Source organism: Orycteropus afer, unplaced genomic scaffold (assembly GCF_000298275.1).
Source record: "Orycteropus afer afer isolate SDZICR_OR568_19922 unplaced genomic scaffold, OryAfe1.0 scaffold00144, whole genome shotgun sequence".
NCBI classification, from domain to species: Eukaryota; Metazoa; Chordata; class Mammalia; order Tubulidentata; family Orycteropodidae; genus Orycteropus; species Orycteropus afer.
This window is the reverse complement of record NW_006921731.1, coordinates 1,184,729-1,200,879: the sequence shown is the minus strand read 5'-3', so window position 1 is coordinate 1,200,879 and position 16,151 is coordinate 1,184,729. Positions and strand designations below refer to the sequence as shown.

Sequence of the window (16,151 nt, the reverse complement as noted above, 5' to 3'; positions counted from 1 at the left end):
TACCTATCTATATGGACGTATACAGTCTTGGAGAAGTATACGTTAATATAGATACAAAGAAATGGATATAACTCGTGAGTGTCTGTGAAGTTCTTCAGTTCCATTGGTGCAAATCTAGGCGAGTTAAGCTCTGGAATTTCAAAAAGTTATTAAATTAATCTATACAACTGAGACCATGCTGCGCAAGCATTTCAAAAACTTACAGACCAGTGGATTGGATAAATAGTCTCAGAAAACAGTCCGTTTGCACTTCCCGCCGAAGAAAACAAACAAAAAACCCCTCCCCCGATCCCCGAAAACCAAACAAGGGGAGGACTGGAGGCGTACAGTACATTCATGCAGGGGACTTGGTGGCCGCGCGGGGGCATGGCTGGTCCACGTGTGGGCGGGAGCCAGGAAGGGCCGGTTTCGACAAATCGCTCACGCCCCGCCCGTAGTCCCCGGTAGAGATCCCGCCCCTTGCCTCCGAGTGAAAAAGAAGAGTTCAAACAGCATCGCAGCCAGAGAAAGGGGCTGTTGGGTGGGAACGTGGGTTCTCTCTCCAGTGTTTGGTTTTCCGTTGTTGCTCGTTGCTGCTTGGTGTCTTGGGTGCCTGGGTGGGTGGGTGCCCAGAGGGCGGGTGGCGGTGGGGGTCTGTGAGGGTGGGCGGGCGCCGGGGGTCCTCAGCTAAAGCGACGTCTCCAGGCTGTGGATGGGGCTCCCTGGACTTGAAGAGGTAGCTGATTTGCTTGTGTCAGTCGTCAGGTTGATCCCGCTGTCGATGGCGCTGTTGTTCTTATTGAGCGATGACGGCGGGCTCGAGTTCTGCTTGAGCGCAGCATCTTCTTCCAGGTCGGTGTCGTCGATGAGGGGTATGTGGGGCTGGGAATCTTCGATCCGGAATTCAGGATGAGCCATGAAATTATGGATGGAGGTTCGAGACTCAGGCTTTTCTAAACCTTCATAGAGAGAGCTACGGAACGCCTTCACGACGCGGATCTGCAAGGCAAGCACAGGGGTCAGAAGTACTGCCCCAAGAGGGCCGGCAGCCACATGTTGTGGGGCTCAGAGAGGGGACGGGTGGGAGAAGAGTTAGGAAACAGCAGGCGGCTGGAATCCACAGTCGCTGGATGTTATGAGCATTGGCAGCAGGGGGAAGAAAGGGAGTGGGAGATGGGTGTCAGGTTATGTACATTCATAAGGTTTTTTTTTTTTAAATTGCTTTGGTTTGGTCAGAACTAGGGTATTAGAACAGTAGGAGCCATCAAGCACCATCAAAGAGAGATGCTGGGAAACAGTGGTTAAAGGAAGCATGGTCCACTCCAGTGGGCACCCATACCTAGTGAGAGACTGAGCCTTGTTAATTAATTCTAGAGCAGAAGTTCAACCATGCAGAAGGGGGGAAGGGCCAAGTGGGAATCAAGTAGAAAGGAGGAGGTTATTAAAATAAATTAGTTGTAGAAAAAAACCACACACAGTTAAGAAACCATACAACATGGAACAGACTGTGCGCCACACACAGAAAAGAACAGAGAAGAGAGACAGTCGGATGAGCTAGGATGAGAGAAGACACACAAGGGCCAAACAGGATGAAAACATTAAACCGAAGGCAGCAAAGCAAATCAAAGCCAACTCAGGACTTTCTGAGGTGCAGAGCAGAGGCAGCCAGAAAGCACAAGGGAGCCGGCAGACTGGGGACACTCGGGGTGGGGAGCATGCCACGGGTGGGGCAGGACTACACGGCACACACAGACGGGCACACGGCTATACTTGGAAGCCTGGACAATGTGAACGGAGGTCGTTTGTACCCAACGTTTCTTTCCTTCATGCATTGAGGAGGTAAACACTCGAGTATAGACTCAAAGCCCTGGCCAGTTATTGGCGCTTGCCTTGGGGTCCCTGATTACCTGGGGTATTTTGTTTATTTCCCTGTTTGTGCTTTGAAAACACAAAATGAAAAAATGGGGCCAGAATCAGATGGGCAAACCCAACCCCCCAGGTGGGGTTCTGGAGATGTGGAGGTGAGCCATAAAGTGGCAAGCACATTCATTTTCTGGGTTTCAGTCATGAACCCCGCATCCTGGGCCTCAGTTCTCTCTTCTAAAGAGTGAGGGGGTTGCTGAGTTTGGTGCCAGGACCATGGGCAGGCCACACTGCCTCTCTGGCCACCCCCTGCCCTATCTCACACGGTGCAGAGAGGGGTCCCTTTTGTGGATTTCTGGGAGGAGGAGCTGTGGCTGTCATCCCAAGGGGCTGATGGAACTGTGGACAAAGACAATGACTCCTCTCTTTCCAGCCCACTCAGAGTGGAGCCAGCGATGGGGAATCAAGGTGACGTCCAGCCCTGATGAGGAAGCACCTGCTGGCCCTATGCCCCAGGCTGCATGGCCACCTTCCCTGCAAAGCAGTGGCTCCCAAACCCCAGGGGCCTGAAATGGGGAGAGACTGATGAGACAATGTGGGGAGGCCCTGGCAGTTACAGGATTTGTGTTGTTCTCAGCTCAACCTAGGAGTGCTCATCTGTGGGGCACTGGTGGGGAAAGTCTTGGCCCAGGGAAGTGAATTTTCTAGATGACTGTGGCTGATGACTTTAAATGTCAGAGCTCAGGGCTTTATGGATTCAGAGTTTTTTTAAAGCCCATCATAGGCTCCTCTGCCTTCAACTTTAGAGCACACAGAGCTGACTTGAACTTCAAGTTTGCTAATACTCCCTCATGGTCTTTTGTAGGACCCACAGTTTTGCAATTGTCTTTTAGTTTTTTCTCCTTTGCTGTCAGCCATCACTTACTAGTGCTGACTTCTTGTCTTCTAAAAAAGCATCTCTTTCCTTTTCTTTACTTGTGGGTTGTGGGCTGAGGAAGCCAGGGAGCCCCGTTTGGTGGACTTGTGCTTTGAGAGTCAACAGGTGCCAAGCACAAGCCTGCTGGCCACCACATATCAGTGTGGGCTTGGTGAAGGCCCTTCTGCTGTTCTGAGGTTCCCTTCCCCCTGGCTTCCCCATTTGCCAGTCTGTAGAGATGATCAATATTCTGATCTCCTGATAAGTGGGATGTTAATGAAAGAAAAAAAAAAAAAAAGTGTCGCACACCTCATTTTTCTTATCTGTAAAATGGGAATAAGAATTATCGCTCTAGATGCCCAGCCTAGTGTTCAGGTGTTCTGGGGCTGAGTTTCAAGGAGATGCCAGCTGGAACACCTGGTGGTGGTGGGAGGGAATAGTGGCAGGACCCTGTCATGTGACTGACAATGCAAAGGGGACAACACACAATGAGATGCAGCCCTTCCGCCCTTCCCGTGGCATGGAGACAACAGAAAGAATGGACTGCTCTGGACAAGACTATGGGGACAAGACTTTTCGGGACACCTCGCCATGGCCATCTCAAGTCTCCACTTCGGTTCTCTCCGCGGCTGAAATGGAAAAAAGTATGGGACGAAAAAAGTTCTTCCATCTCCCCTCCCTGCCTACCCTAAAGCTGGGATTTGGGGGCATAAGTCACATATGGTTAGGGGTGAGGGGAGAGAGACGAAGATACCCAGTTTGTGGGTTTTCAGATGTTTTGGTTTCATCGGCACACAGGGAGCAGGGGACCCATGCCCATTGTTGGAGGGTTCTAAGGAAACGGCGGCCCCAGTCTGGATGGGTTCAACATACTCGAATGTTTACCCGGCTTCAAGGAAGCCAAGAGTCTGGGATTGATTCACATTCATTTCAGGCTCAAGGTTAAAGACTCACAACCTCTTTTAATTTCACTCTCTCTTGCTGAACTCTGTGTCCAGGGTTCTCTAGCCCTCTAGGGAAACAAACACATGGAATATTCAGACAGCGGAGAGTTCTAGGATCCCTCCCCGCCCCAGAAATAAGCCGTTTTCTCACCAACCCAAGACTGCACTAAATTAGTTAGTAAAATGCTAAAGAGAGGTCCAGCTTTCTTTCCTTCTTCATTTCTTCCCCTAAGAGATGCCAATCTCCTGCCCTCACTGTGTTCCAAACCAGGGATCTGAAGGGAAGTGGTGGCAGGAGATGCCCTAGTCAGCAAGTTACAGCATTCCAGAAAAGTGGCCAGACCCTAGCTAGGATGCTCTTGGGTTAGTTGGTTCAATGGAGGACTTTCACTGATGAGCACTTGGTGTGCTACCGAAAACAGAAACCAAACCCACCACTATCGAGTTGATTCCAATACATAGTGACCCTGTAGGACAGAGTAGAACAAGCCCCACCGAGTTTCCAAGGCTGTAAATCTTTATGGAGGTAGACTCCCTTATGTTTCTCCCATTGAGCAGCTGAGTGGGTTCAAACCACTGACCTTTTGGTTAGCAGCTGAATGCTTTAACCACTGCACCAAATACAAAGCTTGTTTGAGATGGGAAGGGAATGAGAAAGAGGCTGTGTGGCATGGCCTAGCATCAAAAACCTGAATATCAGTATCTTTCTTGGTCCTTTGAGGGAAGGTCTCCTTCTCCCCAGTCCCTGCCAGGTAGAGAACACCTTCCCTGGCTTTCTACACCAGGGAGGACTCATTTTTGAGTATGAGATGTGGGCATGGACACTGGTTCCTGAATGGAAATCCAACCTCTGTGGGCACAGGGTCTGTGGGCTCGTCTGGGAAGGAGTGTGAATGGTGGGAACTTAGGAATTAGACCTCTAGCAGGTCATTTGCTGGGTGATTTTGGCTAAGTAATCTTCCTTCTCTGAGCCTCCATGTCTTTCTATATTAAATAGATATATCTATAGATCCTGCTCTCTTCATATTTTGGTTGTGAGACATATATGAATGAAGGGATGTGGGTGACTGCTTTGGAAAATTTTGAATGAGACTCAAGCATCAGGCATTAGGAGAGTGCCGTTTAGTTTCTAGGGGAAAACACAAACTTGTTTTTGAGTAAGTCAGAAGAGAAAAGCAGAGAGTGGACTAGAGTTCCCTCTCAAACATTCTGCGAGCCAGCCTGAGGGGACTGTCCTGCTTATGACATGGTGTCTGTCTGCTCAGGACCTTCTCCTTCTCATGGTGGGGCTGGGCAAGGGCTGAATGAAGTAGTTGGGGCATTTCCTCACCCCACCTAACATGAGGCAGAGTCAGCTTTAAGCACACACTTTGTGGTCAACTCTGGATGTCGCGGTGCTAATGGAGTGGGGCAGTGGTTGACTATGTTCCAGGGTGGACAAACACTATGGATTTTCAGTCTGACTCTGACATGCACATGGCCTCCCTCCTCTGTTGGAGCGTCCTCAGGAATGAGATCCTGCTCAGAGGAGGCCGGCAGGCAACCCACCTCTCCATCTCACCTCTCCTGGGGCCCCTTCTCTCGACAGGTCACTTGCTTCCCACCTTTCCTGTGCTTTTTGGCTTCTGAAGGGATCCTATCTTATTTATCTTAGCTAGAGGGCCCTCAGACTACTTGGGGACTAGAGGAGGTGACATTGTCAGAGGAACTATTCAAGCAAAGGAGGAACTGGAAGAATATTTATTTAGAGTTTGCATTTTGATCAACATGAACATGTTGATCAAAATATATATGTTCACACCACAGGGGTTGTGATCCTCTTTGGGAACCAGTGCCTTTTGGTGAGAGGATGGTTAGGCTTTCTCTGAGATGACCATATTCCCAAGGAGGGGTCCTCGAAGGGACCCAGAAGTACAGGCTGGCTTCTGTAATGGAGGAATGGAGAATCCTTAGGGGGGCATAATATGTAGGAGGAAAGGCAAGATGGTGGCTTAATGAGGGGTCATCTGAGAGAATAAAGGGTTATGGACAAGGATGACTAATACAACTTTCATAAAGCCTTTGCCTAGGTTCCATTTCAAAGTCTGCTCCAAAGTTGAGGTAACTATGGGATAAAAGGGATTCATCTGACCTGGAGGGCAGTGGCCTGGAGACAGTAATTGAAGGGCAGGCATAAAGGATCATTTCTCTGGAGGGAGAAGTGTTGAGAAGTGACTGTCCCAGCACTAGTCTGATTGAATGCTTTCATAAATGACCCCTCAAAAAGGTGAGAATGAAATTGCCAAGGTTGAAGATGACCACACTCTTTGTTCTAGATTGCAAAAGCTAAGATGGAAGGGCTGAACCAAGGAAAACCTTTCAAAGGCTGTGTGGGTGCCCAGGAACATCAGCTGAGGTTTGTCATGGCAAGTGCAAAGCTCTGCCCTTCAAGGAGGTGGCTGGACTGGGCTAGGCTAAGAACTGAGCTCTACCCAGCAGCCAGACTCCTCATGGTCAGACCCTGCCAGAGGGATGTAGGACTCCTGGGCAGTGTGGCAGACACCCACAGAAATGTGCTATCCCCTAGGTGATCTCATGCCCAGACACTGTGGTCATCGCACTTGAAGACAAGTGGCAGGGCTGAGCCAGGCCAGGGCTGAGCTGGTTCAGGGTCAACTGCGTGAGGGCTGCCCTCAAAGTCAGGGGTCTCTAGTCTGAAAGGGGAGTCTGACAGTAATCTCGCCATGACAGTACTTCATAGAAACATGACTCAGACTCCATCTACTCAAATGCGCCTCCATTTCCCCTTGGCTAGTCCAGCCTCCCCATCATTGTGCTTGGTTGCGCTGATGAAGAACACTGAGGGGCTCCCTTTCCTTCTCAGCATTCCTTGAATACCTGGCAGGACTACATCCACAGAGAGATCTGGGACATGAGCATATACTACCAATGGGCTTTTAGTAGCTTGTGCCTCCTGCTAGAGGGGCTAAGATGGGAGCATTATCACCTGAACATGAGTGTTTTCCTGCTGGGTGCAGGGTGTGTGTGTTGTGTGTGTTCTGCACATAACAACGTATCAAGATATGAGAACTAGAGCCTATTTCTCATCATAGAAGCCCTGAAGGCTGGCTATCTGCAAGAACATTGTGCAAATCTGAGAAGACCATAACTAGGAGGCTCCCTTGCAGTTTGGTAGAGCCTAATTGGAATTAGGAGTCCCTAGTAGTACAAATGTTTAATGTGCTTGGCTGCTAACCAAAAGTTTTGAGGTTTGAGTCCACCTGGAAGCATCTCAGAAGAAAGACCTGGCAATCTACTTTCAAAAAATCACCCACTGAAAACCCTATGGAACACAGTTCTACTCTGACACACATGGGGTTGCCATGAGTTAGAATTGACCCAGTGGCAACTGGTTTAATTGGAAACAAGGTGAGGGAGGCAAGTGGTAAATGGAAACTTCTTCCTTCTGGGGCCTGAAGCCATGGAGAGGTTCAGGAAAGATCTAGAGAAAGCCAGAGATGAGAGACCCAGGACAGAATGGTGGTGTATGGAGATGAGCTCAGTAGGAGAGAGATGAAGAGGGTGTCAGTGCCAAGCTATCCTTCAAATAAGGAAGGGCAGGAAGGCTGAGGGTAAGACCAGATCCCTCAGTGCTCCAGCACCCAGCCAAGATGTGGGACATGGCCCACTATTGTCTACCTGAAGCCCAACTGAATTTGTCAGAAGACTTATCCTTTGTAGGAGGAGGGTCAGAGCTTTAGCATGCTCCAGTCCCCGGGGCAGGGAAGGTATTCATAAAGCAGCTGATGCTGTCAGACGTGCAAGGGGAGGAACAGTGGGAAAGAGCAGAGGGTGCTGAACTGCTGGGGTGGGTCCTGCAGACTGTGTGATCTCTGACTGACTGTGAACTCTGACTTGCAGTGGTCTCTTTGCTCAACTGTCCCCCTTTGCTTATGAGTCTCATTGCTGACAGGTGCTCCATGGCCATGGTAATCCCTGAGTGACATGACCCCTCTCTTGGTTGGACTTCTAATGTGACTGACCATGATCCTCTGAGGGACTGTTGCCCCTTTGACCCACTGTAACCTTTGCCTGACTTTGACTGCAAAACTTTGACCTATTGGCCAATTCCAACCTTCACTGGCTATATGTCCCCTGACCATGTATGAACCTAGGCCAACTGGGACTGTGCCCACCTGATGCCCCATTGACTGCACAACCCTGAGATGGAGTGGGACCATTTGGTCACTACAACCTCCTTGACTGAAGGTGATCTTTTTACTGACTCAGATGTTTGACCCATTGTGACCCTTCTGACCCCAAGACTGACTGGTTGTAACCCCTGACTTGGACCCCTGCATTGGCCTTGACCCCAGACTGACCCTGCTTCCTGATGGACTATGATCTCCTGACCAACTGTGATCCTCCTTATTGGCTGTGATCCCTCAGCCCCTGAGCCTACCAATGACCGGCTGCCCCCCATGTCCTTTGGTGCCCCTGCCCCTGCCCGTCTGCCCGCCCAGAAGCTGGCATCTATGGCACCGGCGGCAGGAAGGAGTCACACTCACGCCCAGCTGCAGCAGGAGGAAGGCTGGTCGGAGAGGAAAGAGCATTGGACAACGACACGCGACTAGGGCTAGAGAGATTGGCTACGTCCTGGCTCTGGCTGGTGACGGAGGACTGTCTCCGGAGGGCCCCCTGAAAGGAGGCCCCGCTCTTGAAAGTATTGACTACTTCAATCTGCAATGGAGGAGAGAACGAAACAAGTTGCGAAAAGAACGAACACAACAGCTACACAACTGACAGGCACAACATCACGAGAACAGCCGCAGCCACGGCGACAACAACGTCACTTAAATTAAAACAAAAAGTACCAGACACATTCCAAGGCTCTGAAAGATATCTGCTCAGCTCCAGGCCCCTCTGTAGGCCCTAGGGTCCCAGGGAGGGTGCGGGGGTCTGGACTTTTCTCTGCACTAGTGGTCAGGGACCAGTGGGCTGGCCCTGGGGGTGGGGGTGATTAAACATGGTGTCTGGAGGCCAGAGAGTGGTGCTCAGCCTCCCTTGGGGTGGAGTGGAGCAGAGCAGTGTGGAGCAGAGCAGTGTGGAACAGGGGGGGCTCTGGGGTGGACAGACCTTGGCCCAGATCACCTACTAGGTTAGTAACCTTGGACAAGTCACCTCTCTGAGTTCAGGTTCTGATCCTTCAAAAGGAGTAGGGTCATCTGTAAGGGGCAAAGTGTCTGGCACATGTTAGTTCTCAGAAAGACCCAGGTTAGATAGGAACCATGTCTGCTCAGGAAAATAGTCCAGTCCTCCTGAAATCTGGAGACCCTGATGGCATGGCTGCTGGAGTGGAGGCAGCATAGCCAGTGTGCTCTGAGAGCTGCCCTGGCAAACCCACAGAGAAGTCACTGGGGAGGCATGCTGCTGGGGTCTGGTCAGGGAAGGGGAGAGCCAGCCCAGGTTGGGGCAGCTCTGTGTCTAAACCCTGCCCCCTGTCCTGCCAGCTGAGCCAGCTTGGCAGAAAGACTCATCTCCTCAACTCAGGTACTTCTAAGCCTGAGGGAGTCATACCTACCTCTTGGGGGGTGCTATGAAGATAAATGAGATATGTTTGGGACTTGCACTGTGCAGTGTGAAGCAGCACAGGTGGTAACACTGTTCTGCTGTGTGGACATTCAAGCCTGGAGATAGGCCAGGCGGGCAGAGCCCAGGCTGGCACTCTGGCCAGTTCCTGTCACAGAGCCAGCAGCTAGGGCAGCCCAGGTGCCCTCTGCCCCTCCCTCTGGGTGGGGGGAAGAGGGAGGCCCAGGCCTTGCCTTCTGGTAGACAGACCCTGTGCAGGGCTGTGAGGAAGCCCCCCTCTACCAGAGGGGCTAGGGTGGCCATAAAGACCAGGAATGTAAAGGAGCTAGGGCCCAATAGGCAGAAGACATGGTACTGCTTGGCTTACCCACTGCTTACCCACTGCTCCAAAGACAAGGGCCAGAGGCTTTCCCCTGGGAGGAGACATAAAACCAGGCTGCAGTGGGAGCCCTCAAATGGGACCTGCTCTGTTATTTTCCCTGCCTCATCCCACCCCAATTGGGTGTTCCAGAGTGTGATAGGGGTAGAGCTAGGTATGAAATTCCCAGATTGAGCTCTCCCAGGTGGTCTCAGATAAAAGACCAGCCCTCTCTGAGTTTCCTAGTGCCTTCTGTCTCTTATTTCACAGCTGTGGAAGCATGCTGTAAACTGGGCAGGAGAGGCACGTGTGAGAGCATGTGGCCTGTGTGTGTGTGTCCCAGAGTATGTTGCCTGCACGTGTGTGCATATCTCAAAGTGTGTTGCTTGCATATGTGTACGTGTCCCGTAGTGTGTGGCCTGTATGTGTGTCCCAAAGCATGTTTCCTCTGCCTGTGTGAAAGCACCAGTGCCTGACCAGGCTGCCTCTGGGCCCTGGGAGAATCTGGGGCAGACTCTGGCCTGAGGCTATGTTTTGGCCTCAAGTCATGTTGGCCCTCTGCCTGCAGCCTTGCACTGTCCTGATTCACATCTCCCCAGCAGCTCCCACCAGAGCCCCTGTCTCTGCTGTCAGAGTCCTTGCCCCCCCACTTTCTAAGAGGAATCCCCCCTCAGCCCTTGATGGGGCTCCCATTCTGACCTCTCAGCAGGCTGAGAAGAACTGTCTGAGAAGTGTGAGGAGTGTGGGTGAATAAAATGGTTGTCGAGATGGTGAGGGCCTCTCCGAGCCTGGATGGTGGCCTGTGGCAAATTCCTCCCCAGGGCTGCCTGGCCTAGGAAATCAGGCTCTCTGTGGCCTGGTGCTTTGTGTGCTTGGCAGCCACCCTTCCTCAGCACCAGCACTGGGCCCTGAAGGTGGAGCACCGAGGCTTGCTTATGATGCCTCCCCTCCCCTGACCCACAGGGGTGGCCTGGCCCTGACAGGCTCCCTACCTGAGTTTGGATCCGGTTCAGGCCTCGGAACCACAGGATCTGGCCCCGCCGCAGCTCTCTCTCGGCATGGTCTATCTCCTCCACGTCCTCGTTCAACTCTTCTTCAGGAATCTCCTCCTTCTGTGTGAGCCTTCCTGCTTCCTTGAGGAACTTGAGCCTGCTGGTTGGGATGGTGGCGATGACCTGGAAGGGACCCAGGGTGTCAGGCTGGGGTAGATATCCCTCCAGCCAGCCTTCTCCACTCCCTGCAGTCTCGCTTCAGTTCAGCCCCACCCTTCCTTCTTCTTTGTCTGGTCTCTCTTACTACTTACCTACTCATTGAATTCACTCCTTAAATCACCACACCCATTCCTCAACTCAACCCTTTTCTTAAAAATCTCTTATTAATTTGCTTTTTAATTCACTAATTCAAAAACTTTCATATTTACTCACACATTCACAAACTTATTCACTCACTCCTTCAGGGTCAGGGGGACATAGTGGGAAATCTTGCACGTTAGGAGTTAGACAGATGTGCCATTGAACACCCTAGACCTTACTAGTCATGTGACCTTGGGCAAGTCATCTAACCTCTGAGCTTGGGGTGATTCACAGAGCTGTGAGGATGGAGTGAGACCAGGTGTCTGAATGGAGGCCCTCAGGTCTCCTGGGTTCATTCCTGGGCATCACAGGGCTTCTCTCCTGAGGCCACTGGTCCTTGGGGGCAACCCTGTGTTTGCTCTGGGGAAATATGCCTTCATTCTTACTGTCCCCCCAGAGGGCTTGCCCACAGAGATGAGGCCTTCCTGTAGGGAAACTGAGGTGGCAGATGTCAGAGTCTCCATCTCCTTTAAGGACAGGAAGGGTCTCCTGAATTGGGGTTTCTATGACAAAGGTCTGCATTGTCCTTGGTCATTCTGAGCCCAGCTACCCTAGACAATGAGTGCCCCATGAAGGTACAGGCTGTTTGCTTCCCCTCTGGGTCCCAGTGAGGTTAAGATGGGCTGGCCCCCAGGGTGCCCGAACATGGGGGTTGTATGTCCAATCCAGTTTATCTGTTCTCCAGAGAAGCTCCAAAGTTTAGAGAAGGTCATTTTGAAAGAAATGAACATTTCTTTCTGGTTATTTTTGCCACTATAGCTTTTCATTCTCGCCTGGGAACAGGCTGAAGGCCTGATCATTGTCTCAGGCATGCTGGGATCCCCAGTGCCTGGCTGGTGGAATATCTTGGGAAAGAAGCCTCTTTGGCCCAGGGTCAGGCTCTGGGCACATCCCATGAGCACCACTTCTTGGGGCTGGCGCCTGTCACTGCAAACTGTCAGAGGTGGGATTTGGGGTGGGGGTGTTTGGAACTTGTGCAAAAGTGATGAATGTTTTGGGATCAAAGCTGGAAGGTCTGCTAGAGAACACTTAGTCCAGTACTCCTCAAAACTTGGGGGGGGGGGTATTAAATGGCTACCAAAAAACCCCAAACCTGTTGCTAGTGAATTGCTTGTGACTTATGGTGACCCTGTGTGTGCAGAGTAGAACTGCGTCATAGGATTTTCAATGCTTGTGGTATTTTGGAAGTAGATCACAGGCCTTTCTTCCAGGCCACCTCTGCGTACATTCAACTGTCAATCTTCTGGTTAGTAGCTGAGCACCTAACTATTTGTGCCACCCTAGGACTTCTAGATGATTACAGAGACATCCTTAAGTAGTACTGAAAAGCAGCAAAAAATCAGTCCCTCTGCATCTCCTTTGAGCCGTCTGACAGGGCGAAGAGGAGAATGTTGGCTCAGTGTGAGCTAGTCTTTCACACCACTGACTAATCCCAAATTGTAACAAAAAGCAGGCTTCAGGCTTGGAGCCTTGGGAGGCGATAGCATCCAGCTAAAATTGAACAACAACGTTCTTATTGTATTTTTCTTTTTGTTAGCTTCTATTTATAAGTGATACAACTTTCCAATTGTGTCAATAATATTAAGTTGCCTTTTAAAATAAATTTAAGTTAAAAAAACTGATGTGATTAAAAGAAAATAGTAAAGAACAGCACCAGTGGTACATAGATATAAGGCAAAAATCATAATGGTGGCACTCAAATGACCCATTCTGGGACCTGGTCCAAACTTCATGCTCAGATACCCAAAGATGAGAAGGGCCTTGCTTAAGGAAGAGCTGGGACCCATTCCTGGGGTTCTTGGGTTCCCTGACCAGAGTGCTCTCCCTTCTCCTGCTAAGATGCACCTCCTGCAACCCACCTACAACTTACTTGGCCCCAGACGAGCTCTCCTAGCCCGATGAAGATGCACCACATCCACTGGTCCAGCTGCAGTGGCGAGCAGCTAAATGGCTTCCCCCCAAACTGCACGATCACTATCTGGAGGTCAAAGGGGAGCAGAGAGGGACAGAGAGACAGGTAGTCAGGGGCCCATGCAGGGGTCTGGATTCTCAGGGCACTGTCCACCCCAGCCCAGGTGAGGACAGGAGGCCTGGCTACCTGGATGGCAAAGGTGCCCAGTACAATGGTGCAGAAGATGGGGTTCCGGAAAATGCCATCAAAGACATTGCGCTCGCCATGGATCTTGCGGGCGTTGATCTCGTTGAAGAGCTGCATCATGACGAAGGTGTTGAAGATGATGGTGTAGTGCTCTGAGGGCGGGGAGTGCAGGGGCGCATTCCTCCCACTGTCAATCTGGAACATCTTCTCGCCTGCCAAGTCAGAGGGTGGGGCTGTGCTGGGAGTGGCCTGGGGGCCTCCTCGGGTGACTCACTAAGATGCTGGGTGTGCTTTGGACATGAGGTGGGGTGGACCTGTGCTGTTGGTTAGGATGCCTGGTGAAGGGGTTTCTGAGAGAAAGATTTTAGGGTAACTTTCTCCCAATTGTGCTGTGGAAATCTGATGAAGGTGGAATACCAGGTGTGCTACCAGGTAACAGTGACTGGTAAACTCATCGGGTCGAGGAGGACTGGGAGTCAACTAGGAATATCTGGTGGGAAGCCTGGCTTTGGGCTTTTCTGCGAGTGCTGGTTCTTGGAACCGAGTGTGTCCTTTGCTGAGACTTCTGGAAGCTCATGGGCTGTTACAGGAGCTATTGGTTCCTACATGGAGCTTGAGGCTTCTAGGCCAGGCTGGCTCAGGCCCCTCATGTGGCCTGATCCTCCACCCTTGAGCTGCCCCCGGAGGTGGGAGTGGGTTGGGGGCCAAGTGGCCTCTGGATTGCTGTGTGGACTCCTGCGTGACATGTCCTGTGACCCCTTGTGCAAAGTAGTGACCTGGTTTTGGGAGGACTTGTGAGGTTTTCTGGGCATGAAACGTCTAGCTGAATCTAAGACTACCAAGAGTAGGCTGAAATGGGGACTTCAACACCTAACATGCCCTCTCCTCCACTTACTTTGCAGCAGCCTCTGCACTGTGCATCTAGTTTTACATTCACATGGCTTCCTCTCAGGCTTTTCATGGTAATCTTTACAATGGCCCTGCCAACATAGCACCTCCAGAATTAATGAAAAAGGAATGTGACCCATGCCCCACCATCAGCTGCTCTGACAGAAGAGCTCTGGGCTCTGAGGACATATGCTTGTGGTGTTGAAAGCCCAGCTCAAGGAGGTGCAGGTGGAAGGAGCCTGTCCTGGGAGGGAGACCTGAGAACTCAGCTGGGGACTTTGTGCTGGCCCTGACCTGCTATGTGACTGGGCTGGCCCCTTTCCCTCTCTGGGCTTCTGTTTCTTCATCTGGGACCAGCGAAAGGCTTTGCCTAGATCATCTCTGAACCTCTGTCTGAGTGAGGTAGCACCATGCAACCGGCCTTCTTTTAAGATGGGCTGGGAGCGTTTGGGTAGCACCCCTCACTTCTCTGTGCTTCATTACCCTCATTTCTAATGTGGGGTGGCGGCAAAGATGCCTGCCTCATGGAGCAGTTATAAAATTGACACAAGGTGGCCTAAATGAGTACATTGTGGCAATAGCTGACATTATGTAATCAAGCGGTACTTCTCCAAGGAAGTCTTGGTGATAAGGTGCTGGAATGGGTCAGAGGAGGGTGGGCTGCTTCTGTCTCAGAGTCTCAGGAGCCTTACAGGGATTGTAATACCTGCCGCTTACTTGAGGGGCACTCAGACGCACCTGTGCTCTGCCTTGCAGACCATGTACTCAGTGCCGAGGACCCTTACAATTAGTGGAAAAGCACTGGCTTTGCAGTCTGCTAGACCTGGGGTGGGAGGGCCCTGGGTCTGCCCCTGACTCGCTGAGTTACCTTGAGCAAGTTACTGGGTTTCAACTTCCCCCTGGACCAAATAGGAATGTAGCTGTGAACCCACAACACTAGGTCAGGGGCATGGTGGGTCCAGAAGGTAGTGATCTCCCCATAGAAGGGTGTGGGTAGGGTGAGGAACTCACCCACAAAAAGCAGGGTGAAGATGAGGGTGAGCTGGTAGACAGCGTGGCCCAGGATGTTCTTCATCATGGTGCGGGAGATGAGGGGCTTGTTGCGGCCGTATGGCTTCCGCAGGAGCAGAGTCTCAGTGGGCGGCTCGGTGGCCAGTGCCAGGGAGGCAAATGTGTCCATGATGAGGTTCACCCAGAGCATCTGCACAGCCTTCAGAGGGGAGTCCTGGGGACAGTGGGAGACAGAGAAGGCTGTCACAGGGGAGCTGGCCTGCCTGCTGCTACAAAGTGCTGGAGGCCTTAGGCTGGCTCTGTCCAGTGGGCTAGGAGCCCAGGCCCTTGGCTGACCTGCCCTTTGGATTCCTGAGCAGGCATGGACTAGGTTAGCTGAGGCCTTCTGGGGGACAACAGCCCAGACCCTCCTACCTTGGCTCTGTCTTCTCTCCTAAGGAGAAAATTGAGTCCTCTGGGTCTGATGGCCACCAGCTTCCTACCCTCCAGTAAATTTAGCCACATGCCCATCATCTTTCCTCCTCCCCTCCAGCCTCTGTGGATGGCTATCTCCTCCTGTCTAAGCCAAGAATCAACCCTCCCCGCAACCTGCCCTCCAGGCTAGGCCTCACCTATCAGCCCCATCTCCTTGGTCTCCCTCTGCTCTTTGTCTGAGGCCTCCTTTCTCCTTCAACTATCAATGGCTCAAGTCTCTATCCTAAAAACAATTCCTGTGACCCTGTCCCCTTCTTACGACCACTCAATTTCTCCTCTCCTCATTCCACCTTACCTTAAAAAAATTATTGTGTATATCAATGATTGAAAAATAAGATGTTTTCAGCCGAAAGTTCTAGCAAGTAAGGAATAGTAGATAAAGATGAAACCTATTGATGATCTCACCACTGAAAGGTTACCACCATCAACATTTTGGAGTGCATCCATCCATATCTCTCTCTTTGGCTGAGATTGGAATTGTACTATTCATATTGTCCTGTATACAATCTTATCACTTGGTCTAAACTGCTGCAATGAACTGAACCTGCATGTTCCCTTCCTTCCTCATATCCCTGCATGCTATGTTCATGGCAGACTGGCTTTGGCTTCTCCACTCCCCCCATCTCACTGCCTCTCCACCCATGTGGCTTCCCCTGTACATTCCACCTCCTTGGTTCCTGGTCCCCACACTCTCCAGGTC

General features: G+C 51.3%; 1 protein-coding gene across 1 annotated transcript in view; it reads right to left on the bottom strand.

Annotated features, from left to right (window-relative positions):
• Positions 1-666: 666 nt before the first annotated feature.
• ATP2B2 (ATPase plasma membrane Ca2+ transporting 2) overlaps positions 667-16,151 on the bottom strand; it is a 174,643-nt gene continuing 159,158 nt past the window's right edge. The window contains exons 18-22 of the mRNA XM_007945812.2: positions 14,978-15,191; positions 13,079-13,290; positions 12,851-12,958; positions 10,621-10,803; positions 667-978 (exon numbers count right to left, since the gene is read on the bottom strand). Coding sequence (XP_007944003.1) covers positions 667-978; positions 10,621-10,803; positions 12,851-12,958; positions 13,079-13,290; positions 14,978-15,191 — 1,029 coding nt within the window. The remainder of the gene's footprint in view (positions 979-10,620; positions 10,804-12,850; positions 12,959-13,078; positions 13,291-14,977; positions 15,192-16,151) is intronic.